At 39.7% G+C, this 26800-nt stretch overlaps 2 protein-coding genes across 4 annotated transcripts; both read right to left on the bottom strand.

Moving 5' to 3' along the window:
* Window positions 1–77: 77 nt before the first annotated feature.
* Window positions 78–14197, bottom strand: per3 (period circadian clock 3). Of its 3 annotated transcripts, none has more exons than XM_026347342.1 (22): window positions 14042–14197; window positions 9442–9865; window positions 8841–8998; window positions 8616–8734; window positions 8205–8403; window positions 7928–7979; window positions 7529–7671; window positions 7225–7303; window positions 7009–7115; window positions 6639–6795; window positions 6338–6446; window positions 5809–5937; window positions 5596–5704; window positions 5368–5479; window positions 5107–5246; window positions 4843–5007; window positions 4447–4698; window positions 3442–4310; window positions 3154–3346; window positions 2536–2722; window positions 2061–2211; window positions 78–1978 (listed from the first exon to the last, which is right to left on the bottom strand). In XM_026347342.1, the coding sequence occupies exons 2-22, from the start codon at window positions 9726–9728 to the stop codon at window positions 1856–1858; spliced, it is 3840 nt and encodes a 1279-aa protein (XP_026203127.1). In that variant the 5' UTR covers window positions 9729–9865; window positions 14042–14197; the 3' UTR covers window positions 78–1855. The 3 variants fall into 3 exon arrangements, with proteins under 3 accessions (XP_026203127.1, XP_026203125.1, XP_026203126.1); XM_026347340.1 differs by having other exon boundaries at window positions 79–1978; window positions 8841–9001; XM_026347341.1 differs by having other exon boundaries at window positions 79–1978; window positions 7928–7976; window positions 8841–9001.
* A 1682-nt stretch (window positions 14198–15879) lies between these two features.
* Window positions 15880–23559, bottom strand: vamp3 (vesicle-associated membrane protein 3 (cellubrevin)). The gene is made up of 5 exons (XM_026348833.1): window positions 23437–23559; window positions 20324–20402; window positions 19062–19220; window positions 18150–18201; window positions 15880–17971 (listed from the first exon to the last, which is right to left on the bottom strand). Coding segments are annotated over exons 1-5 (312 nt in total). The 5' UTR covers window positions 23439–23559; the 3' UTR covers window positions 15880–17951.
* Window positions 23560–26800: the final 3241 nt, after the last annotated feature.

Below are 26800 nucleotides of genomic sequence, written 5' to 3'. Positions count from 1 at the left end.
TAATCAGTTATTGCAGCCTCAATCATTATACCATTTCCACTTTGCTCCTCTCTGTTTACTCATATTCTATCTTAGGTCTGGACTGAAGCACTGAAGTGTGTTAATTGCTTCCTCTGGGCTTTGATTAACTGTATGCTAACTGGTCAGTGATGCAATGTATAAAATGTTTAGCTTGATGCTCAGACTTTATGCATTTGTGCGCATTTAATTTGGCAGATACCCTGTACAGAAGTACACTGTAACCCCTGAAATCTCATCTTTGCTTGCAAGGCTGATCCTTTGGGTGTATTCTACTGTCATATCTAATCATGCCTCCCACGCCTGTTACCAATGAACCTGCTAATTTTTGGAATCACCAAATAATATTACTTAAATATTCTGTAAACCATTTTTTTATTATCTTATTTTGCCTCCGTTTCAACTTTTGTTCAGCGTGTTGTCAGTGAAATCACTGAAAATCTTTTCTTTGTACTTTTATCAGATGAAGGTTCAAGCAAGTTGACCAATCACAGACTTCTGTGATATTTACTGCTTTTAATGTTTTATTTTGCTTTACCTACAAGTAGCACTGACAGATGTAGGCGAACACATTGTACATGATAGTAGGGATCCATATCAGTATAGCTACACTTTATATTGCTCCCAACAATCAGACACAAATTAGGTCATAGTTCATTTATTCATTCCTTTGTGTCACAAATAAACAGTCCCTGAATTCAAGACAAATGGCTTTTATACACTTTGTGAAGTCTGCTTTGTGTACATTTTTATAAAATACATTGTACTATAATATCCTTTCAATCTAAAAACAGTAGAAAACCCTGGTCTGTCTTGCACTGTTGGACTGTATCGAATGAAGCAGCTCGCAATCGATGGTACACTGGCACTCACACATACATTCACAAGCTCACCTGCAATCCAGTACAATGGAATGACAACATTTGCAGAACTACACTGGGTCTCTCAGGTCCTCTCTGTATCCTTCTTTCACACAGACACTGCCAGTCAGACATCTACACAGTCTAGGAGGAAATTCATACCGTCAGTAAACCCGAGATTGGAGGAAATTTGGGGCCCACGCTGTGACTGTTTACAATTATAGAGCTAAGCTACAGGTATTGTCAGGTCACGACCGGGCAGGACACTGGTTGGAGACAGAACTCGCTACAGGAAGTCTGGAGCAATCGGGTGGACTTGTGTTGTTGCACTAAATTCAAGTTGACGTGATCAACGTGTTTGCTGTTGTTCGTGAGTCAGAGAAACATAGAAACTGATTCTCTGGACAGGAGAAAAAAAACAAAAACTATGGAATAAGAAAATACAATTCATTAACAATTAACAATTAACATACTGTACAACCCGCACTCCATCACTGAAGAAGCATGTGTTCTGATACTAAAACGGGGCCAATGCTGTTGGCTATTGTCCTTCCCTTGATCACACCCATCCTGCACACAGAATGTGTGGACACAGTTCTCATTGTCAGAGGCAGCATCCAAGGGACCTTCTGTCTATAGTGTGGATCAAGTGGCTCATAGTGCCAAAGGATCTGGCCGGTCTTAAATATAAAGTAAACCCCTACAGGGGTTTAATAAATGCAAAAAGAAGAGAGGCAAAATATCCCACTGTTTGATAAAGTCAGATTAGGCTGACTGAGAGAAAATGCCAGTGAAAATAGCCGTCTCTCGTGCCTCCCCGTTCCACAGGGACTACTCAGGACAGCAGAATATGTTAAACGTAGGCCTGGAGAGCCACTCCTGCAGATTGGTCAGATGAGATGCATGGTTGGACTTTCTGGGTGGATTTCTGTTAGGGCTGGTTCACTGTGAATTGTGTGCGAATGATTCCTCGTCTCTTAAGTGTCCACCTCAGGTCCAATAGAGTCCAGCTGAGGACTTTCCAGTGGGGATGAACTGTCTGGGACAGGAGGGTGAGGAGAGTGGGGGCCTCCTGAACCTGCGTTGCAGCTCACACAACCCTGAGGCACATAAAGACAGGTTACACATGCATCCAGATCAACTAAAAGAGGTAAATGTGAGGATTTATGTAAAGAGCCCTACCTGTGTGTCAATTTCCTGTGGGATAGTGTGCTGCTTGATCCAGGGGTGGACTTCAGCCAGCTCTTCTCTCTGCTCCTTGCTGAACCATGGCTGGAGGGGCTGAAACGCGCAAAGCTTCTCCCTGTCTTCTGCCAATACTTCATTCTGGTTTCTGGAAAAAGGAAATACAACATCCAGGACAAATTCATTGTCACTGAAATGTCAGTTCACAATCAGATCGAAACATGGCCATGGATAATAGAAGTTCCCTTTTGCTTTAATAAGCTGTTCTCTTTTGACAAAGGTTTGAATCAGATAATTATATTTTCCCATTCAAGTTTTGAAGAGAACGAATGAGACAACAGGAAAGTAATGTCATGATGCTATGTATGAGTTGACATTCTGAATCATGGTTATTTTCTTTCAATTAGTGATGCAGGTGTTTCCCTAAAATTCTTTGACATCTCTGGATCTCCTTGGAAATAGGTGTGTGTACCTAGTGTGGATCTGGTACGTCATCATCACGCGTTCAGGAGTGTTCTGAATCATGGTCCACAGTGAGCTCTCCACTCGGGTGTCGAAGCTGTGTTGGGGCTCTGCTGGTGTCTCCTGGCTCTTGCGTGCTTTGCGTGACGTGTCTGACGAATCATTGCTGGCAAAGTATTTGCTGCTGTTGCTGCTGCCTGAAACCCACCATGCGATCTGCATCAGTCATTGTCCTCGTCTGGACATTATCATTTTTGCTGTAACTCTATAAAAAAGCTTTCATTTACTGTTCACCCATGTGAGGTGAAATGACGGCTTGATCAGTTTCAGTTTAGGAACACTGTATTGTTGGGACAGAGAGTTTGACATTACTGACAGATTCAAATAGTAATGCTGAAACTAGAAAGCTACCTGAAGGGCTGTTAGTGCTTTCATATAATATCTAATCAAAACAAAGTGTTTCTGTGAAAAGATAAGTACTAATCTCACGATAATAGGAATCATGTGCTCAGTCCGCCAGGTTAAATATTATAATATCTTTAATGTCTGAAAAAGATAACTGGAAATATAAGCGTTTTGAATACTGACAACTAAGGGGGAAGATTATGTGTGTGTTTATTCTTCTCACCAGTGTGAGAGGTGGAGGTTCCATTCGAACCAGATCCAGACCCAGATCCAAGGGAGCCTCCAGACTCTCCAGACCCAGACCCGGAGGCATTGGAGCCAGTTCCAGACCTGGCATCCTCCTGCAGCAGCATGTCAAGCAGTTCACTGGATGTAGACTGGGCATCATGGTTCCCCGACTCACTGGGGGCGTCACCCTGAGAATGAAAAAGTGTAACAGTGAAAACTAAACCTAGTACCTATACTGAAAATACCGCCCGAGATACAGTATATTACCGTGTTCTGGACTCACCTCATTGGCATTTTGTTCGTGGAGGCTCTCGGCATGGTTGTGCCCAGTGCTGTTCTGCACTTCACTTGGCTTGGGCAACTCTTCCTGCAGCAAGTTCAGCTGCAGCGGAGAACTCGACCGAGAGCTAGAGAATAAAGCTGGAGGTCCAGCTGCCTCCTCCTCCTCCCCGACAGAAGAGCTGGGTCTAGGTGGACAAATTAAAGGGCCTGGAGAAGTCTGAGGGTGGAAGCTAGGCTGGGCTTGGAACTGGGGCGGTGGGAAGGGTGCAGTTCCAGTAGCAAAGCCTGTCATGCTGACCGGTGCCTGGGGCATCATGGATGGTACGGCAGGTTGGTAAATGGACGGGTAGCCTGTAGTGAAAGTTGGGTAGTTGGGCAGGATAAGAGCCATGACTGGAGTCATGTAAGGGTTGATGTTGTGGGCTGGTGCCATAGGCTGCATGTTGTAAAAGTTTGGGATATTTTGCATATCCTGAATCGGCTCCATCTGAATTGGTTGCATGCCTGAAAGGCTCTGAGCAGGCTGCATGACGTTAAAGTTGTAGCTGAGCTGCGTTTGGTCAGGAGGCTGCAGCACTACAGGAGTCGCTCCAGGCAGGTGCTGAGGTCTGGGTGGCTGCTCTGAACCAGGCTGAGTCGCCATGATAGGGAACATTGTTGCCTGGAGCGGGGATGTTTGGCTGTATGGCGCCCCTATCTGGGGCTGGGATGACTCCGAAGAGGGCCAGGAAGAGTCAAGGACACAGCAAGTTGGGCCAGGTGGGGAGGCATAGCTGTCTGAGGAACCTTGGGGTTTGGGGCGTTTGTGTCTGGGCTTTCCTTTCCGAGGGCGGTTCCACCCACCAGCGCTCAAAGGACGTAGGTAGTCACCTGTAGTGAGATGGACACAAGCTGTAAATAGGTTTGACCAAACATACTGGTTTTCCCTCAATCTTTTTAGCATTTAGCATTTACTGAACCAGATTCCCTATTCAATGAGATGGCTACACGTAAATACTTTATATACCTGGGTGGTGGGAGTGAGCCATGGAGCTATTGTCCAGCTGCAGATAGGAGCTGTAAGGGCTCTGGAGGATGCGATGACGGAAGCGATCCACATACTCTTGCTCCTCCTTCTGGGTGTGAGCTGATAGCACCTCTTTGGTAAGACCTACAAACCTTCTCTCCTCTGTTGCAGGGCTTGGGGTTGGCCGAACAGGGGTCGGGGCAGCATCAGCAGGCTCACTGCCCATTGGTGCATCCTCCAGTGCTGTGGCCTCTGCAAAGGAACATTGACAAGAAGCATGCTCAAGAGACGCTTTACAGTACATGGCTTTTCCTTTCTCCTCTTAAATCTTTAAAAGAAAATGACACAGAGCATTTCTAAATTACATCTTACAGATGTAAGGGTATGTTAATGTACCTGACTCAGGCTGAGGCACATGTACGATGGTGCTGCTGTATGAACACTGACTGGTAACTGAAACCACGCTCATTGCCTTAGTGGACATTGTAATGTCTGTCAGAGGTGCTCCGACTACAGCTGCAGCTGTAGGGCCCACTGACACCTCACTGTCCAATACCATGACTGCAAAGCGAAACAATCAGTTAGTGCTGCCTTTGCAAAGAAGATTGCAGATTTTGACCCAAATGGTAACTCATGTGCTATCCGTTTGTGTGTTTATACCATCTGAGCTGGCCTGAACTGCGTCATTAGCTCCAGCTGGCTTGTCTTCTTCTGCAGTGGAGGATGACGAAGAAGAAGTAGCCAGTGAATGAGATTCACTCTTTCGCTTAAGAGCTGAACCTGTGCAGCTCTCCAGATATCTAAAGTTCAGGAAAGTATGTACACAAACACTCAAAATGTAGTCATAGAATTAGGTTCTTTAGCACATCAAAAACAGAAATAATATTAGATGACTGGTAAGACCACACTGCAACTGCACACCTGATGATGTTGTCGACGCAGTTGATCTGCTGATAGGACGGAATGTGTGTTTGCTTCCTGCTTTCTTCACGATCTCTGATCTCAGGGTTGGAGGCTGTAGGAGGCAGATGTGCTGAGGGGGAAATGACCATTTTATCTAATAATTTTATAATAATAATCTTGACAATTTGCTAGTTTAGGAGTGTACAGGATATTTTTTGTTTTACGGTTAATGTTGGGCTGCAATACCTGTGGAAGGTTTGCCAAGAAAAGAAATTTTGTGGCTGGAATCCAGAAACGCTTGCTGTCCCCAACTCTTCACTCTGTTTACATCAGCACATATCTGCTGCAAAGTCATCTGCAATAATAAACACACACACACACACCCACAATGTATCAGTATGATCAACCTTGATTGGACAAACTGGGTGTCCGTCAACTTCTTGACAAGTGATGTCTTACCGGTTCCCGGTGTGTGTCTTCCCATAAGTTGCCATTGCTGTCACTTGAAGAAGCTACACTGATGTAATGCTCATGAGAGCCATTACTTCCCAAACTACCGTAGCCACTAGAACCATTGTTGTGGACCGGCTGTAGAGAAGAAACGCAAAGAGGTGAAGAGGGTGGAGAAACTTAGCTATCGCAAAAAAAGCCCACATGAAAAGAAAAAATTCAAGGCAACAGCAAAGATCAATGTCCATGTGTGTGTTTGAGTCATATTTGAACACCAGGAATTCAACTTGAATGTGTACACCTATTCTATGCACATGTCCAGCATATGGTTTGTTTTAAAAGCTATGATTACATCCCACATTGATCATTCTAATCTAATTGGTAACTCATTCAACCTTTAAGTGAGATCAGCAACCATAAAACCCAAATGACCACTTCCACAGAGATCTAAACAAAACGAGTTTGACAATTTTAGTATTTAAGTTTTCACATTAATTTAATTAATCTGAACACTCAATTTCAGCACAGAAATAGTTACCTGCAGGAAAAGCTTATAGATCTTTGCTTGCAGATCTTTTATTTCCTCATGAGTGACTGGAATATCCTCTTTAGTCTGAGCAGCAAACACATCCTCATTCAGTGGACTCCTGGTGAGAAAACAAAAAAAATAAAGAAGTCTCTTAGCGGCAACATAAAACAGGCGATTTTTACAGAGCTAGGGTTACCATGCAAATACCAAACCCTTTATCTGAGTACACAAATACTGAGTCTTAATTTGTCAACAATACACTTTTAGATTATTTTTATCTTTGTGCGTGTGCGTTAGTGTTGCTCCTTACGTCCTGACTTTATGCCTTCCAATGATAAAGGCCACCTTGCGGCTCCAGGGGTTGATGAAGCTCGACCAGCTAGTGTCCAAAGTGATGTAGTCACCATTTTGACAGCGCAGACGCACTGGAGAGTGCTCAAAGGGAGGCTGGCCTGCATACTTTAACACTGCACATGGTACAAATGTTTGTGTGAACATGAACAAGAGAGAGGTGAAGATGTTGTAGACTTATTATTCTATAAAGACAACACTGGGTGAAACCATGAGTGGAATTAAATGAAAATAAATGACAAATTTATATCACAATATACTAATAAGCAACTACAATGTTGGCTCTAATTCAGCCCTTTGACCACATACTCCTCTCCTCTGACACTTACCCTTTCGGTGCATAGAAAGCATGAGCGGCCGGTCCTCTGGGTGAATGCAGGTCAGCAATGATGTGCCAATCAGATCCTGAGGAAGGTATCCTAACAACGGCACAGCCCTATGGATAGTAACCATTAAATTAGCTTCATCAACATGTTGACTCTCACATTGCTGAAGCTAAGCCCAATGTGAAGTCTGATTGCTCATATGTTTATGTGTGTATTGACCTGTCATCCACTTCTAGGAACACACAGCCAGTAGAGTGTGTGGTGGTAAAGATGCGCTTGTCCATAGGGATTCGGGGTGCTGCATGAATTAATAATATCAATGTTAAAGTTCTATTTTCTTACATGCAACTATATGAATACTTTTGTATAATAAAAATTACACAGCACAAGTGAAAAGAAGTAGTGAATTCAGTTGCAATATAAATTTGGTTAAGGCCAAAGATAAGGATGAAATTATTCTTCTTCTATAAGTATAAATAAAAAAGTATCAATCACATAAAAAAAGTTTAGTCAACAATCCTACCTTCATATCCAGATATTATGCGTTCAGCCAGTGCCAGGCAGCATGGCTCCTCCTCACTACTTCCTGTTCCCTGCACCTTAAGCAGGTACGGGGTGATTCGGAATGGGTTGTACCGCATCTCACCCTCACGGTCCTTACCACCCCTAAAACATACAGTATACGTCAGTCATATATACAATACTGCCTGTTAAAGTAATACTCTAATCTAAGTCCTGTTGTGTCCTAATGACACTAGTTGATGAAGATTAACTAATAATTTATTACTATCAACTGTAATGCTAATGTCAGATACCTGTTTTACAGCTATTTCTTAAAATTCATATTTTCTATGCACAACATAACAAAGATTTGGTTATTTGGTAATTTAGTGGAGTCCCATTATAGAATAAAGATACTAACCTGATTCTGCAGAAGAAAGACTTAACCTGTGCACAGTCAAACAGAACCCCTGCTGTAGAGACAAAGAATGGAGAGCTTCATCTGTTATCTGTCTTTTGTTTCTGCGTGTTATTATAATGTTAATGAAAATATTAATTACTAAAGAAAGGATTAACATTAAATTAATTAGTTAGATACACAAGATTTTAAAAGTAAAACTGAATTTAGAAATGTAAACTTCTCGACCTAGACTTAAACTTTAAATTAAAAAAAAAAAAAAAAAAAAAGTGGTACAGACCTGTGTGCGAGTTGCTCCAGGGTGGGAGATGCGGCTGCGCCGTGTGTGAGTAGAAGACATTTACATCTTGGTGGAAGAGCAGCTCTACAAACTTGGCTGACTCTAGGAACTTCCTCTTGCAGCAAAGGATGCTGGGAGCTTGTTCTGATGCGTACAGCACGCGCCCACTTGTCAGGGAGAAACCCACCACGAAGGAGTCCTACACACCGACAAACAGGCATATACACACACACACGTAGAAAGATACAAGCAAGTCAAGTCACAGACACACACAAAAGCAAAGACATGCATACCCTCACACAGCCGCCCAGACATGAGGCCAAAATATGTATGTATGTATGTATGTAAGTAGAAAACAGAGGTTTGCTACAGTTCCTGCGTGTTTTGTTTTATGTGTGCATGTGTGTTTACCGTGTTTTTAAGGGTGTGTTCAGAAGTGACTCTCTCCAACTCTTCCAGGGTGCAAACAGTGGCATCTCGCCTCTCATCCTGGCCGTTTCTCATCAGCAGCTTGTAGTATTCGCTATTTGCTACACAGGACAACACAAACACACATGCTACTGTAAATATCAGGTACTCTGACACTCACAAAACAATGTGTAAAAACAAAGGAATGATTCCAGTTATGTTATCTACCTTGCACTTGTTTGACACAGTGAAGTGCATAATTTAAGGCTTCCACAGTGCTGGCTTTGCTGCGACTGCGTTTGTCTGATGGTAGCCTCTTCTTCATCTCAGCCACTGTGACCATCACCTCTTTGTGGGCTTGCCCTTTGCCACCATTTGCATGTTCACTGCTACACACACAGTCAAAAAAGAAAAAATGAAATTAGCATATTTAGACCAGGCCTTATACAGGCAGAAGACGATACAATATACAGTAGTTGATGCTTGTTAAAATCAGAAAGTGGTTCTGGGTGATTTTCACTCAGCACAAATTATGTATTAATTCTATTTCAAGGATTCAGACAGCCCCTGTTTTATTGCACATGCCACTATGGTCTGAAAATTTACTTTGCACTCCAGGTGCCTTCTTGATTTACTTGACACAGTGAAGCGCATAGGCTTGTCTACTAGAATGCTGCAAGCTGATATTCAGACACTCAGTGCTATTGCTATGATATTCTGTAGTACAAAACCAGTTTTGAGGTGAATGAGGAGATGTGACAGAACTTGGGTCACTTGCTATGGAGGTAATATATGCCTATGAGTCAGGGCACACAGTTCAGGCAATTACCTCTTAGTTGAAGTTGAGGTGGATCCAGTGGTGCTCCCAGGACTGTGATTGGCTGAGGAAGAGAGGTCATGTGAACTGCTAGTCAACTCGTCATCTTCTTGCCCCACCTCTCTCCCTGAAACTCCACTCTTCTCTCCAATAAGGTGCTCAGACTGTGCCCCTCCATCCTGCTGCCCTGATACCACCCTCCCCTCAGATCCACCTTCTCCTCTGGCTGACAGTAATGCAGGCTCCTCCCCATCTGGACCACTGTCACCCCCAGGCATCGCCGTACTTAGGTCACACATCAATAGTAATTTGTACAATTACAGTGACAGTAAAGGTCTTCATATGTTCAAGTAAGGGAGCGGGTTCCATGTAGTGATGATAAATTACGGTTCATTCAATCAGAGTTCAAGCTGGATGTACGGCTCTGCCTTGACCACTGTAAGATAGAAAGAAAGAAGAAATTGTGTCAGAATAAAGTTTGTTGAATTTACAACTTAGAAGAAGAATGAACAACCTGTTTTATCTATGGAACCTCTGTGCCTGCTAAACAAATCTTTCTGAGAGTTAACAGAGTCGTATTAAAACACATAATGAGAAAAAATGTAAATTAACACTTATGTTAAAAGGCCAAAAATTTAAAAGTGCATGCTCCTGCTCCGAGTAAGAGGTAAAAACACTAGAGCATCATGACAAATAAAAATGTTATGAAACAGATTACATGGCAACAACACCGTCCTTTATCTTTTCCCAACTGAAAAGTTTCTGCTGTGTCCCCAAAATGTGCATCCATGAACAGCTCCTCCCTTGCCCCTGTGATAGTCTGTGATATAATCCCACAATCTGGATCCATTCAAATTGTATATATTGGCTGTTTTGAACAAAGTTGATTTTCTCTGTGAAAACAAGCAGGAACTAGGAGTAGGAAACACAGTCTAAGGCTAGGAAAAGCAAAAGTGTAACTAATAACATGAATAATTACTGCATTTCCTTTAGCTGCGCCAGATCCAGGTGTGGCTTTTATAATTGTATATATGTTTTTCCTGCTTTGAAATGTGCAAATGTCTGCCATGGAAAATGGAATCTGGTTCAAGGAAAATCCCAAATCAAAAGTCTGAGATTTGTGCCATGTTTGAGGAAAAAATGCCACAGAACTGTAAAAGCGAAACTAAAAGTAAAAAATAAAAAAAACTAATCAACATTGATTATGTCTCCATATGATAGTAGGCTCATTCTTTCCAAATATAAACAAATTAAATGTTCTGTGCAATAACGATGTTTTTAATTTCTTAAATTCCATCTTTTTTCAAACTGACTCATTACACTCTATGATTTACACATTTTTTCCACCAACACTGCCAAGACCAGGTACAAATATGCCAAACGGCAGCAATGACACATGATCACTAATAACAACTACAATGTGATACTCAGTACATTATATATATCTGGCATTGACCAAGCAGATATATTTCAAAATCCCTGTTGTTTATTTGGTATATTATCCAGAAACCAAACAGATTAACTCCAGAAACAAGAGTTAATTAGCTTTTTCATTTCTGTCTTAATATCATTGACAAACATTAAACTGCAGCTACGACCACGCACACATGGCACTGAGACACGACAGTGACGTGAGAGACAGAAAGAGGCAAAAAGAGGAGCCAATGAAAATATCCTGCATCGTTCATCAGGTCGTCACTGCAGGATTACATAACCAGCTCGCTCAATTCAAAGCGTGGAAAACCATCCTCCTATTACTTGAGACATTTTTCCGGTAGTGAGTGTGTACAATGCACAGACACAGAGACATTGTTACTGTGGTTAGGGTAGGTGGTGGTCTTGCCTTAATTATACACAAACATGCTGCCTTTTAAACTACAAGATGATGTGCTGAATTGCATGTGAGTATATCAGTTTTGTTTAATGGTCACAACAACATTAAATTGATACATGTGACTTTAAAAAAAAAACCCAAACAGAGCAGCACTGTGATTTATCCTGCCTGTAAAAACAGAGTTTAGCTTTGTTAGGATTTTAAGGTGAATACTGTGATCTTAAAGATACCAACAGTGATGCATTTAATTGCATGGTGAACACATGCAACATCACAAATGCATTAAACTGTGCTTCAAAGCAATATAAACCTTGTTCCACTATATGACTTTACATGAGACCAAACACTTCATAAAACAGTCATGTTAAGTACAATGTTATATATATAAGTCAAATTTGTCTTAGGAGCTGCACCATTTATACAGCATATGACACACTCTGTTCTAAATGAACACTCCCCTAAATGCCCTGTGACAGGGAAAAAGAAGAAAACTCAAGAAGAGCAGGAGGGATCCCTTTTCCAGGATGCTCAGACATGCAATACTTGCAAATAGATTTGCAAAGAACATAATGACAGTAGCTCATGGCAATGGCAAAAAACTTAGCTAACAAAGTACTTACTGACTTCTATTACGTCTAAAATTTAAGGGCTTGAGGTACATGAAGCCGTAAGTTGTATAGTGAGCTTATTACCTGAAAACGTATGTCATTAAACCGAGACAAAGTGAACATACACAAAGTAGATAAGAGATGATTTTAAGTCAACACCAATGGTTGTTTTATATCGTGTGTTATTGTTCTAAAGACTGAAAAAGACTCTAAGAGACTTCAACTCAGTAACAACCTGTTTCCACACAAAACAAACCTGACCTCATTAACTATCCCCTCCCCACACGAACCCAGTAACCTCTATACCCTCAGTCACCACCCACATATGGCTTGAAGGAGAAGCCGGCACTACTCCACTGAAAACTAATGAAAGCACAAGGTCAGCACTTAGTAATACACCACCGCCACACATATGGCCAGCTACAAAAAGAGTACTGCAAATAATAGTGTGTGTAACCAAGACTCAACACAATTGTAAAATACAGATATTATTAATTATAAGTCTAAGCTTCAGTGTTGCTTTAAATTAGATAAGACATTTACAAAGTTAGCAATGCTAAGACCTACAATACATTTGGTGAATTTGAGTCTTCATGCTCAGGCTTCACTCTGATCAGGTGTAAACAATGCTATTTTACTACTTAGGCATACTTTAAAGTACATCTACTAGCTATGAAACCATAAATTGAAAGACCAGCACAAGAGACTCAATAAAAAAAATGTGATGATGGCCTTGAGTCAAAGAAATCCAGTTTGGGAATAAGATGATATTTTTGCTTGTTATGTATCATTTTTAAAGCACCTTTGTTTGCTTCACATTTAATATAATCTTTGAACGACAGTAGAATCAACACTCTGTTAACTGGTTTTTGATAGATTTAAGTACAAGAAATTGTTTTGACACAAGAAAGTCAACCAGTGAGAGTGTTGAATCTTAGACAAGACACAGCCTGGTTAGAGGTTTTGTGACAGCTGTACTCCTGCACTCACCTGTATACAAGATAAGTGAAGAGGAAGAGACCCACCCCTGTGGCGATCACGTGGACGTATCTATAATGTTTTGTAAACATCCATTTACATAAAAATCCTCTTCTCTCAGTCAGTCATGAAGTCTAATCCTTAATACAAACTGATGAGACCGATTATATCAAACAGCAACCTCTCAATTAAAAGGCCAAGTGAAATATTAAAGCAAGCAAATAAATGCCTGACATGAGTATGTGTAAAAATAATTAAATATAATAACCGTCTTTCTCTGTTAGTCTGAAAAGCAAATTGCAGAGAAACAGGAACAGGTTTTCTACACCTGTCGAAACTAGATGTTTAAATTACTTTCGCAATAGTTTCCTTTCTTAATTACGTGAACACGACTGGTCTAAAATCTTTATTTCACATAAGGTCGGATTTTCTCGAGACAGATATCAAACCAAATGGTTATCCAGCAACAATCAAGTGAGGATTGAAGATATGATTGATACGAGTGTCGCAAAATGCACCCACAAATACCATCTGTACCATTGGCCTCACTCATGTTTACACGTTTTAAAAATCTGTTTCTGACGATGACAGCGTTGAAATGGACGTGAACAAAGTGAGCTATTTTCAGATATTTAGTAATAACACTGTGATTTGTTTTTAGAGAATAGCAATACAGATTTAGACAAAATGGACACGCGTCCGCCAGCAAAGACTTGAGTTAGGAGAAAAGGTGTGTGTCAGATCAGAGCATGAGCTGTAAAAACAACCTGGTCCGTACAATCAAAGCAAGCCTGCAAGTTTCTGATGCTACTTTCCGTCCAGCACTGATTTTATTGTTTGCTGTTGCTGTTTACATGTCTACTTATAGATTGTTAGAGAAACACTACACTAACATGGTCGGATACGTCAAATGGAGCCAAACAGACAGAGACCTAGCTGGAAGCACCGGGGCACGGAGGCGTTGCACAAGTCAATAGTAGCTATAGAGTTATTCGATGTTGTGGCTCAAGTAACACACTGTTCACATGTTTCCAATAATCACGTACACAACAGTACAACAAGCCTGAAGAATACAAGACTCCGAATACATTTTGCTTGTTTACACTGTTTTCTTGGGTCGGTTGTCGAGGTAGCTAGCTAGCCACCTTGCTAACGACACATCAAATTATTGGACTTGTGATTGAATATTTACCTTTTCGATTCCACGCGGGTCTCAGCTACGATGTCCGAAAATTAAATTTGCCTCTATTCGAGTTGTTTTCTTGAGTTTTACCCCAGTCACGAAGCTAAATCGTCACCTATTCCGGAGCGCTTGACACATTTGTGCAACGTGAGGCCGGCGCACCATGACCCCGCCTACTCGACGCTGATTGGACTGAGGGGTTTTCTATCCTCCGTTTGATTGGACAGCGATCGTGACGAATCGTCGCGGTTTGTTAGCGGCTGCCTGGCGGTTCACGTGGACCTCCATGTTATACAACAGAGAGACAACAACCCCGGAGCTCACTGCGCATGCCCAGACCCACCTCCCCCTGCATGACCCACCCCCCCATACTAAATGAATGAAGGGAGCAGCCGTCAGGTCAGCTTCTGCACTTCACATAGGGTGTTTGGCTCATTTTTGGAAACTCGAGATTCAGTTCAAGTTTATTTATATAGTATATATATATATAATTAAACAGAAATATCTCAAGGCACTTCACAAAATAAGAATGAACTTATAAACTCATAGAGAGAACACAGCAATCCTCATTGAACAAGCACTAGGCGACAGTGGAGAGGAAAAACCCCCTTAAGTTTAAGGAAGAAACCTCCAGCAGAACCAGGCTCAGGGTGGGCGGCCATCTGCCTTGACCGGTTGGGGTGAGGGGACGTTGGCAGGACAATATGGGCTACACTGGAATACTGGGCTTATAAATTAATTGAGATTGAAACCCACCCACCAATCAAGTCGTGGTACACACACAAGTCCCTGACATTAACTGAATGTTAGGCCGTCTAAACGCGTTCTACGTTTTAATTTAAAAACCTCTACAGAGTGGGACTGTCTGATGTCAGCAGGTAGGCTATTCCAAAGTAGTGGGGCACGGTAGGAAAAGGCCCTGCAGCCTGCTTACTTTTTTTTTTTTAACTAAAACAAGATCCCTGCTTTTCTAAAGTGAAGGGTGCAAGGTGGAATATAAGGGCTCAAGAGATCAGACAGGTATGAAGGGGCACTTCCATGCAAGATTTTGTATGTCATCAGAAGCACCTTAAAATCTGATCAGATTTTAATAGGGAGCCAGTGTAGGGAACCCAAGACTAGTTTAATATGGTCAAATTTCCTGGATTTAGTTAAAATTCTAGCAGCAGCATTTTGGACCATGTTTTAATGCTAGAGTGGAGCAAGCCTGAAAACAGAACATTACAATAATCAAGTCTGGATGCATTATTTATGGTCTCTGAATCTCCCATGGACACAGAAGAATTCTAGCAATGTTTCGTAGGTGAAAAACGGTGATCTTAGTGATATATTTAATGTGGTGTTTAAAAGAGTGGCAGGGATCAGATATGACTCCATGATTTTTGGCTATCAGGCTCTGAGAAATCACACAGTTGTGAGACTCAACCTCCAGACTAACAGCAGGCTAGGCTAGATTGCAAATTAGGCAACCTCTCAGGGAGGCCTAAAAACTCCAGCTCAACTGGTACCTACAGCTCACCTTACCTTTTAGATCAGCATCTAAAAGGGAAGGTGAGCTAGTCTAGGTTAGTCTAGCCCTAACTGTACAAATGCCTTTTGAGTAATACTAAACGTTATAATAATGATGACAACAGCAAAATTACTTGCACTAATTAATGCTGAATTACATAACAGGAGTGCCCCTGTTGTGGGAAGATGGTTGGGGCGTGGGACGTATGTTTACATCAGACTCTAACAGAGAAATAAAGATTATAAAATCAGGGCTATTGAGGATTTACTTAAAGTAAAGTAGCTGTTGACAGTTCTGTTACACATAAAAAGTAAACAAACAAAAACTCAAGCAAGGGTTTGTGATTTGAGTTAAATCAGTTTTATTCAAGCAAAAGACATTTAGGGCAAAAGTAGTAGAATTGCACTTATTTGGAAGTTACTTTGTCTCACATTTCTGATGAAGACAAGGCAGGATGGTGGTAAAAGGCTGTAAAACAGTTTTCAGTATTTACAGTTTGGCTCCATCTCACTCCACAGAAATCCAGAGTTCAGACTTGTGTTAGTGTTCGCTTTCATATTATTATACGTACACTATAAAGGCCTAATATCAAATGACTGACTGAATGTCTTAATGACTGAAAACAACTGTGCTTGAATGAAATTGCAGTCAGAATAAAAAGTGTGTATAAAGTAATGCCGAATAGTTTTCCACTTGTTAATAAGATGGAAGCAACAGCAGGGGCAACAATTGCACGATGTTGGTATAGCATATATAACACCATCATTGTCCAGGTTTTTTTCCCCCCCCACACAAACAACCATGATGCTCAGCAGCGGTGAACTGAGCACACATATTAGTTAAACATATAACACACTGCAAAAGCTATTGTTAGAAGGATAATAAAACTGTAATGTAACGCATGTAAAGCATTTTGCATTGATCAGATGGGATAAATGTCAGTGTGGTTCACCATGAGCACTGAGATGGCTGGTCAGTGGCTGCATTTATGGCTCTTCTCCATTGGAGAAACCTATTGACGCATCTGTCTAAAACTACATGTTCTTTGTTGGGCTTGAGTATTTCACAAAGCCGAACTTTCTGGCACATACTAGAGAGCACCTGATCAAGATAATTCAGCACAGTTTAAACCCAGTGTAGCGCTTTTTCTTTTTTTTTTTTTACTCAGTGGCAAGGCTTTTAGTCTTAGCATAGAGACACTTATCTAAATACAAGTTCATATTGGCTTATAAGGTATTGTTCGGTCTGTTACTATGCTTTATTATTATTATATTATTATTTTGTTGTTGGGCTACCAATGAAATGAATGTCCTCCATAAATAATTAAATTAGCACTCAACTATATGGATCCCACTATTCATCATTTAAAAAATTAGACGAGGAATCAAACTATTGGCCTTACACTATAAAATGCATAAATGTGCATGTCGGAAAGACTCGACTCTTCCTTGATATACAGGATTACTGTTGCAACCTAAACTAACACTGTACGGCGTATCTTTAAAGGCACTTATCTTAGCCTGGCACACAAATCAACAGCTATTATACAGTAAAACATACAAAAGCACATACAAGTTGAGGAGAATTTACAACTATATTCTTCCCGTCTTGTCCGGAGGTTCAGACATGTCTACATGCTTTGTTGTGTTGTGTTGTTGGGGATTTTATATATATGTGTGTGTGATTTAAATAAGTTTTAGTTGAGATTTGAGTTTTTATTTTGTGACCACTCTGTTTTCTTTGGTATGTGACATAGCACGTCAATACATGTTTAGTAATATCCGAAATGGTGTAGTATTGCAGGGTGACAAGTTGTTATACACACACACACACACACACACGTACACACACACACGTATACACGCATGTCTCACTATACTTGTAGGACACTAAGTCACGGCCGCTTACAGTAACTATTCCCATCTTAACTAAATGCTAAATACGTTTATCCTAATCCTCACAAAAAACTAATTCTAACCTTAACCCTATAACCCAGTCTTGATCCCCAAAATTCTCTTTGAACAGGAGGACAGTTTAAAATGTCCTCCTAAGAGCAAAACATCCTCACAAGAATAGTATTTGAACGAAATGTGTCCACACAAGAAAATAAAGACATGCGTACAATCACTCACACACACACACACACACACACACACACACACACACACACACACACATCACACACACACACACACACACACACACACACACACACACACACACACACACACACACACACACACACACAGGGCAATCCAGGACAAGGAATGAAGACCCCTGCAGGAGGGGAAACATGTTGTGGAGTTCACTAGCCAGTAATATATGACCTCTTCCTCTGAGACATTATTTATGCACATTACATTACTCCTCTTCATTGTTTCCTCTGCTCCTCCTCTTCCTGATGCTGTTTTATGAAGAGGTACTCCAAACTGTATGAAGTAGAAACATTTTTGATGAAACACTTACATACATTCATTACTTTTAAGATCATAAAAACATACATGTAAATGTAGCAATCTCAGAGGCGTTTTAGATCATTTGAGGTAATTCTAACTACAAAAATAGAGTCAATAACAAGCTTAACTAACTAACAGGGTTGATACTCACCAATAATGATGACGATGATGATCACTATAACAGCTATCAGGATGGCCCACATCTGCAATGGTTAGAGGTACAGTAAATTCAGTGCTACTAACACAGCATTAACTAGAAACAAGATGTGCATTTAATAGAAGTTAACAGAAGATTTATTAATTGTAAGACTGATTCATTTTGATTAACAGTGTCACATTTTTAGTACTTCAGTTCACACTAATTGTATACTGTATGTTTTGTAGTCAAACTATTTATGTTTTGCAATGTTAAAATTAGAAATGCCCAGAGTTGATACTGAGGATCTGTACTGGCGCACATCCAGGTACATTTTAATGGATTTGCGTCAGCTAAAATCAAACCTATCTAAATATGAACCTTTTTTTACTGCAGAACTACTCTTTTGTGTTATGTCCATCGTAACCAGCTTTTACAGAGATGCACTTGTTCATAGCTGGACTCTACAGTGCATCACTCTGCTGACTAGTGTGCGTGAATTTGAAATTAAAATGCTTGGAATTGCTCACTGACACCATCTATCATTAGGAAATGTAAGTGTAACATTTAGGAGCTTCCAATTTTAGTGAGAGCTGACCATTTCACAGCATCATCATCATAATCAGCAACAGGTCAATTTAGCTGTGACTAGTGAACATCTATTCTATTCTATTCTTTGAGGAACTTGTTGGGTAAAGTGCGTTCTGCCACTGGGATCTGTACAGAACCAAAGATTGTTTGTGAGGGAAGTAGCTCCACTCTTTACCACAGCTGTCAAACCACAAGTGGGCTGACTTTTTCTGTAGTTCCAGAAAATACAGGCATTCTTACAGTTACTGTTTCTATTTATATAATTAATCAGTAATTTAAGTCTAACATATAGATTAAGTGTGTTTTGGGGGAGAAAAAAAACATGTGTTTGGACACCTTGCAGTTTTTCCACCAGTACTTCCTCTTCAGTTTAGCAGCGCTGGTCTCAAACTGGGAGGCTCCAGCCTGCAATGCATCTGCTCTGTCGTCCAGTTCAGACAGTTTCTGGTCACGTTCCAGCACTTTGTCCACATTAACACGCATAATATCCACAACCTACTCACAAACACATGAATAAAAAAGAAGGATGAATATACTTTTTTTTTTTTAGTTATACAGAATCTAAACATTAGTTAATACTGACATGACTGAAGAAGAACCAAACACTGTCTTAGTTGGCTCTTTATGAACTGATAGAGAGCAGAGATAAAGATTGGAAATACTCCAACATACTGTACAGTAGATACAGCATGATGACATCAGCGCTTTAGGTGTTAAATAACCTCTAACAATGTTACCCAACAAAACAACCAATCAATAGAGATCACCTCTTGAAAGGTTAAAAAGAAACATATATATATATATATATATATATATATATATATATATATATATATATATATATATACAGTGTAAATACACACACACACACACACACACATACATGAAGAGTAATAAGAGGGTTAACCCCTCAGAATCAGTCAGGCAAGCATGTGCGTACACAAAGTACTACAGAATACACATAACCCATATGCTCCACTGATCCACAAACCCCACTGCTGCCCCGCCTCTCAGACCGACTGACAGGGTGGAGAGGAGACTGTAGGCCCATGCAAGCCTTACATAACCTGGGATACAATGATTATATAAATGTCAGGCAGCCAATTGGAGGCTTTGTGTGGCACGCCAAGTTTAAAGTTCCGAGTAGGATGGGCTAATCTCAAGGGGCCACGTCTGAGAAAGTAAGCAGTAAAGGGGATTAGAAGTGAGACCATGAGAGGAGTGAGACTTTGGCAGTGGTTACTTCCTGATGGCCTCACTGACATGGATTTGAAAATACTTTCTAAACACTGGATAAGAAATGGCTCTTACTGAATGCTTTATGACACGAGGAGGTAGAGCATTAGAGAGCTACTGATTCCTCATTGTGATGATTCATGACAAATGCTGCCAAGGGTTATGTAAGTCTATGATCAAGACAGATACAGATATAGAGATATATACAGATATGTAAGGAATAACAGAGCAGTTTAAAAGATAATTTATGGGGAGAAAGGTAGAGCTGACAGACCTGTCTCGTAATTTTAAAGAGACAAATAAGCATTTGTATTACATTTGCATAATTTGGGAGATTACCACAGTAATCAGACTTATCGTACCTCATCCACCTGCGCCTGTGTTTGCTGCAAGCGCCTGTTGCTTGACGCTGCACCAGAACCCTCTGGACCAGTATTAGCCCTGGTAAAATGACAAACATTGTGTGTAAATATTAGTTTTCTATAACATTTATCAAGAGGTTTATTTGTATATACTAAATCACGTTTTTGGTCAAATTAAAAATTATTTTATGAAAACATAAAAAGGGACTTCTTGCTATACAGCACAGCCTCTAATTTGAGGGAAGCTACACTCACAATTACATGATGACTACAAACAAAAACACTAATTCAGTGAATCTAAACAAACCTATAGAATGGTTGCCCACCAAGATTGAGGAGGGCAATCTGGAGCTGTGTGTGAATACAGCACTCATGCTCTTACAGTTTTCTTACAATGTGTCTGGTGGCGGAAGTGTGATTCCAAATAAAAAGTGGTGAGAACTGTCCCTGCAACCCTTACAATAGTTTGCTACTGCCCCCCACTGATTTCAGACAGAATTGTTCCTCAGTGACTGCACAAGAAAGTCAACAGATAACATTAACATTACATGTGACTTATACAAGGATTATTATGACTCTGTCAAATTCAGGTATTTTAAAGAATACAACCGGACTTGGCCCACACTGAGAGGTGACTCTAAAGTGCTCTAAATGAATCACCCATTTTCCTTTATATGCAAAACAGTTGCTGCACAGGAAGCAGAAGGCTTGACTGTGATAAAAACATCACTTATCCCTTGAGACAAACAACGCTACAAATGAAAGTACTTCAAGTTAATGCAGGACTGGCAGATTTACCATAATTTTTTTAGAAACTATTATCCCAATATGACATATAGTTATCACACTATTTTAGCTATATCCTTGAGACTTTGTAGGAGTACCATTTTATTTTTAATTTTGAGTAAATCTTTAACTCTGAAGTCTGATAATTTGCTATTCTTTATGAATGACAATAATTTCATTTAACAGAGTACAGCATTTTAAATTGTCACAGTGGGAAAGGCTTAGATGTAATTAACACAACATTCATTAGTTTACTCAGTTTAACAGTCGCATAACATTTACCAAATGAGCAACAATTGGGCCCTAGCACTGGTAGCAAAAATTCTCAATACATCATAAATTACACATGTGATTTTCCTGTACTGATATGACAACATGTGTGAGATGTAAAAGGTCTATTGGTTTGCATTTTAATTACAATGACTTGTTAGCAAATTAATGATGTGATTGCAATGTCACTTGAGACTAAAATATAATTTTCAATTTTTTTAAACATAAATGTGCAACTTGATATTGTGGAAGCATAAAAAGCTAATTTCACTGTGAGGAAATACATCACCAATGCACTACTGTCACACGTTCAAAATTAGGTGATTAATATCATGGGTCAAGCATTTTGTAGTATGACAATATTATGTAACATGAGCAGCACTTTTTGATGACTGCATCACCTAGGTAAGAGTACTGCCAACATGACTATTTGCAACAGGCATCCAAAATTAAATGATACGTGCAATAATCCTCAAAATCCTCAACTGTAAAGTGCCAGATAGTGATCATTTATTTTATAAAGGTAATGCAAAATCTGGGTTGCAAGTTTGACTTTAGTAAAAAGTTTTTTAAAAAGAAAACTGTTCTAAAAGACCCCCCTTTATTTATCACTACAACACTGGATATGATGGTTCTCAGGGTATTTTATGGGTGGGATGCTCTAGTATATTAAGCCACCATTTCCATTAGCTAATGGTAATTCCACGATTTAAATTTATCAAATGTGCTGTTGTTGATGTGTGCGCTTTCCGAAAATTGATGAGGAAACAAACGTCAATACAACACTGTTTTGTTTATCCTACATTAGGTAAGAGGTGTGAACGCTGAACATTCAGAGAGGACTGGGTGTCTCTGTAATCTCAATTCCAAAACCTCTTGAAACAGAGACAGAAAAATAGTAAAATCACTAGTAAAATCATCTGCCGTTACATTACTTTCAGAATCTCTTATTAAAAATGTTGACTTGTCAATAAATCAAGACCAACTTTTAGTTGTAGATTCAGCACCTTCTTTGTTTACAGCAATTAGCTTTTGAAAGGATGTGCCAAAGTCAGTAGGCTGTTCATGTGTAAATACAATCACAAAACATACAATCTGTAGTAAGTAGTCTTCCAGTATGTACAGACCTACAGCACACCATATTTCTTTTTACTACTTATGCATATACTGGCATAAATATTTAAAATCAGGATAAATTAGCAATTGTTGCTGTGTAACACCAGGATGTTACTCCCCCTACCCCGGCGAGTCGGCCACCCCAGCAACTACTTTTAAGGATTAACATAATCCAAGCATTTCTATCTATCAATGCATTTGTAAAGAGGTTTAATAACTGAATAACACTAATAACTGAGTGACGTATCACAAAAAACAGTCAACTCTGGCACTCCCTGTAAGATCAAATTATTAGCGAACAGGTACAGTAGGTATAACGCTAAGTTAGTAAAAACACTTCCTGTTCCAAGTTGTACACCAGCGCGTCGCTAAAAATATACTGATTCCTGCTAATTTTCATCGGCTTGCCATTACAGATACATCATTTACAATCACAACTAAACTACGAAATGACTTTAAACTATTTTAGGTGAACATATCCCGTTAGCGTACATGTAGATAGCAGCTAACGTTAGGTCAGCTAAACACAGAACCGAGACCTGGAGGAAAAACTATCCTCTCTGACCACAGATTGCAAAGTTAGCACAAAGTTCATTGTCTAATATTGCACGCAGCTGTGGATGTTTTATCAGTCAACCATTTAATAGTAAACTTAAGAAAACCAACACAGTTGGTGATAGTGGGTGATGTTACGATCTAACGCAACGTTATTAAAGCTAGCTTAGCATCTCGAAAACAAACGTAGTTGCTAGCCACTAGCACTTGTTGCATGCTAACAGCTAGCGTTAGCTAGTAGCAAAGTTTTGGGCGTTGCTTTTTTTCTAAGATCCTCTTTCAGCAAAGTACCCGGAAGGCCTGTATGTTACACGAAGTTTGACTGATTAATATTTTGTTATTAGTTATTTCTTTAAAAACTCTCTGTATACACATTATGGACTTACATTGTGAAATGAAAGTTGACTACACGACAGCGCCGGTGTTGCTCGTCTGCAAGAACAAGCTAATGTGTGAAGCCGTAACAGTTACTGCCGTCGGTTGTTATGCTGCATTCCTGACTATCGGAAGTAGGAAAACGTACACTTGTGCAAGTGTTACACCTCGTGAAATAATTAACGAAGTAAACAAACGCAGGAAAGTGGGGATTTTCTTTATTACTTACTATAATAAAATGTGACGACAAATACTATTAATATAACAGCTAGCAGCTATGAATGTATATAATAACTCTTAGCACAAGTAACATCTACATTTTAAAGTATATCTCTCACTATATAAATCCCATATCCATAATTTAATATTGTGCAATGTAAATATGTGCGTCAAGATTTTGCAAGATAAAATATCAACCACAATCTAGCTCGTTTTAACCTGTTACTTTTTAAAAATGAAAAACTATTTTACTACTTTTTTAAAGTGTGAAGTTACTCGTAACGAGGAACACTTTAACGCAACATTGGCTTTCAAGCGCCTGCTCTCTGCGCATAAGGACAATTATGAGCGTCTTAACAATACATTGTAACATTAAATGGGCCAAATACTTTACAATATGATCATGTACCGTGTAAGTGATTATGTTAGAAGAGTAACGTCCTAAATCTGTGTGTTTTCTCCGTCCATTCATTTCATTGGTCATCTGTCCAGAGGATATGTGAGGAGAAAGTGACTATAAAACCCCGTGTTCAGCATGTGACACACAACTGAAACATTAGTCTGTTTCATGCTCTGCTCTCAAAGTTGAAACGAAAATCTGACTGACAAGATGTCAGTCTATTTGAAAATGTCCTCATATGCAAAATGTCTGTGTAGATTTTCATCTTCAAATATCAAACAGGAATAACACTGCAGAGGATGATGATAACATTTGATTTGAAAAGCATCCCATGGTCAAATTTCATGGTCAAAACTTTCTTGTCACTGAAGGATTCATAAGATGCCCAAAGGTAAAAATAATAAAAATAAAAAGAAACAGTAAGGCAGAATAAACAAGTGGACACAGAGGAAGCGCAGGGTTGCCACATTTATTTATTAATTATTTATTCAAAATAAAATGAGCAAACATGAATATATCTTCATTAAATGTTTATATACACAACTTGCTGTTAGAATAACATGTCTGTAAGCTTCATGGGAGATCAAGCAGATATTAATGATGGTTGCATATACTACAGAATTAATCAAATATTAATGTTTCCACTCTCCAGGAGATTAGAATATATTTGTGTTTGGTTAAATATTGAAAAAAAAATTTTTTTTTAATTAATCAACCAACATAGTATTCAAATAGAGAGGATAATACACATGCAAATTAATAAACAACTCTTCATTATATAAATGCTTTTTTCAAGAGTTGATCTATGATTGTACATAGGTTGTTTATGTTATTATGCTGCTTTTAGATGATAGCGATCAAAGTTGCCCTCTGTGCTTGCTGACTTTGGGAAACACAGGCTTGTCTTTACCCAAGAATATCATCTTGTGCCGTTCCGCTTGGGTACATCCCCGATCCTTCATCCAGCAGCACGTCTGCTCCACGGCTCTGCTACAAGACAAATGTTTACGAATGTTTAGTTTGTGTAACATAATGTTTCTTTATTTAGAAGCAGCCTGAAGGAGTTGAGCTTTATCACCAATGTGTAAGAACTTACAGAGTTTCTTTCTTTCTGAACAGCACCTCCATTATTCGGCAGGGTGGAACTGTCTTCCTGTAAATTCATAGGTTGTATTTATCCCAAGCTTTGTACAGTAGCACACAACACGAAGTCTGGTTTTTAATAGTATCTTTGAGATCTGCTTGTCAGTGGGGATCTCTTAAAACAAAAAATAGCTTCGGCTTTATACAGAACATGTCAACACAACAAATACACCTACTGTATATGTGCTGCAACATGACAGAAATCCTACATTCCACCTCTCTGCTGGCTTTCATGCTGGTCATCTGATATTTGCAACAGGTGCACTAAGTAACAAAGTCGATGTTATTGGCTTGCCTTCACTCTGTCTTCAGATTGCAAGGGAACACGGGAAACGCCTGAGTGGCTTGCTTGATTGAGTTACACTTTATCCCTGTCGAACAGAGGAGTGCTTCTCAACTTTGAGTCCAGGATCTGGACACGGTCTTTATTCACGATGCATAGTTTCACATGGATAGCATCTCCCTCTGTGCAAGGACAGAGTGATGGCACACTTTTACCTGACACCTTCCCTGTTGACATTGTTAGTAGTTACTGACATTTACACAAATTCAGAAAAAGGAGAACTTGTGTGAGCAGGATTGGGTGTTTACATGGTCTCGATACAACCTGTGATAATCAGTAATGATAATAAATGATGATAAAAATAATAACATCAAGTAATTGAATGATTGCACCATTTGTGTAACATGATTGCACCCATCTCAAATCTAAAAAAAGGGAGACAGGAGTAATGTAATGATGCCAACTAAAAGCTATTAGCTTAGTTTTTGGCCCAAAATAATCAGTAGTATTGAACTTACATATGAAACATCCACTTCTAGCAGTTCTCCAACCTCGAGAACCTCTGTGCTGCAGCCTCCAGGAAAACACTCTGACTCACGCTTCTCTCTTATTTTCTGCAGGAAGTCAGATGCTGTCGATTTTCTCAGCAGTGCTATTACGCAAACAGTTAACACATGTTCATTTCTGAAATAAAATCAGAGGGGTTGCATTTTGTCTTCATACACTGTTGTATTATTTCTAGGAAAAGACGGTCTCACCTCCCTCACAGATGTAGGTGATCATGAGCATCACAGTCAGCAGTGTTGCAGCCATGTCCTCATGCAGACTCTTCATCTCCCATGCACCGAAGTGTTGTGCGCCTTTTCAGCTTCTGGCACTTTGTGCTTGTCACCTAAGAATTCTCCACGCCCACAACTGTCCCATCAGCATTCAGGATTTGTACCGAACACTAAGGAGGGAACAGAACATAACTACTGTATCAGTGGTGTGTTCTCAAGGCCGTCAGAAGCACGAAAAGCCATGGGAAAAACGCTATGTGTATCACTTTGTGTTTTGGGGAATAACAGTGAATAAATTTTTGGTTTGGAAATAGTTGAAACTATTTAAAGCTCTATTTGAAATCTAGAGTAACTTTGTGAAGAAAACAAAATACTATGTAGCATTCAAGTACAATGGAATTGTCCAGTAGCTGTAATGGAGCTCTAACAAAAAAGCTTCACTATATACACTGCCTGCCCCCCCCCCCAAAAAAGTCATCACCTTGATTTAACTAAGAAAACAGGTATTATCCCATTGGATAATTACTGCACGGGGGTGATTTTTTTTCAAC

This window comes from Anabas testudineus, chromosome 5, assembly GCF_900324465.2.
Source record: "Anabas testudineus chromosome 5, fAnaTes1.2, whole genome shotgun sequence".
Classification (NCBI taxonomy): Eukaryota; Metazoa; Chordata; class Actinopteri; order Anabantiformes; family Anabantidae; genus Anabas; species Anabas testudineus.
Note: the sequence above shows the minus strand (reverse complement) of the source record. Positions and strands in the feature narration are given on the sequence as shown.

What these genes read in the sequence shown, in the direction of transcription:
- per3 (XM_026347340.1), bottom strand. Translation starts at nt 9,728, where the DNA reads ATGTGTGACCTAAGTACGGCGATGCCTGGGGGTGACAGTGGTCCAGAT. An exon ending in TCTTGGCAAACCTTCCACAG is followed by an intron (nt 5,480 to 5,595) that starts GTATTGCAGCCC and finishes TTTCCCCCTCAG; the next exon opens with CACATCTGCCTCCTACAGCC. An exon ending in ACGAACAAAATGCCAATGAG is followed by an intron (nt 3,347 to 3,441) that starts GTGAGTCCAGAA and finishes TTTCATTCTCAG; the next exon opens with GGTGACGCCCCCAGTGAGTC.
- vamp3 (XM_026348833.1), bottom strand. An exon ending in ACTGGTGGAAAAACTGCAAG is followed by an intron (nt 18,202 to 19,061) that starts GTGTCCAAACAC and finishes TAACCATTGCAG; the next exon opens with ATGTGGGCCATCCTGATAGC. An exon ending in CATCATCGTCATCATTATTG is followed by an intron (nt 17,972 to 18,149) that starts GTGAGTATCAAC and finishes TACTTCATACAG; the next exon opens with TTTGGAGTACCTCTTCATAA.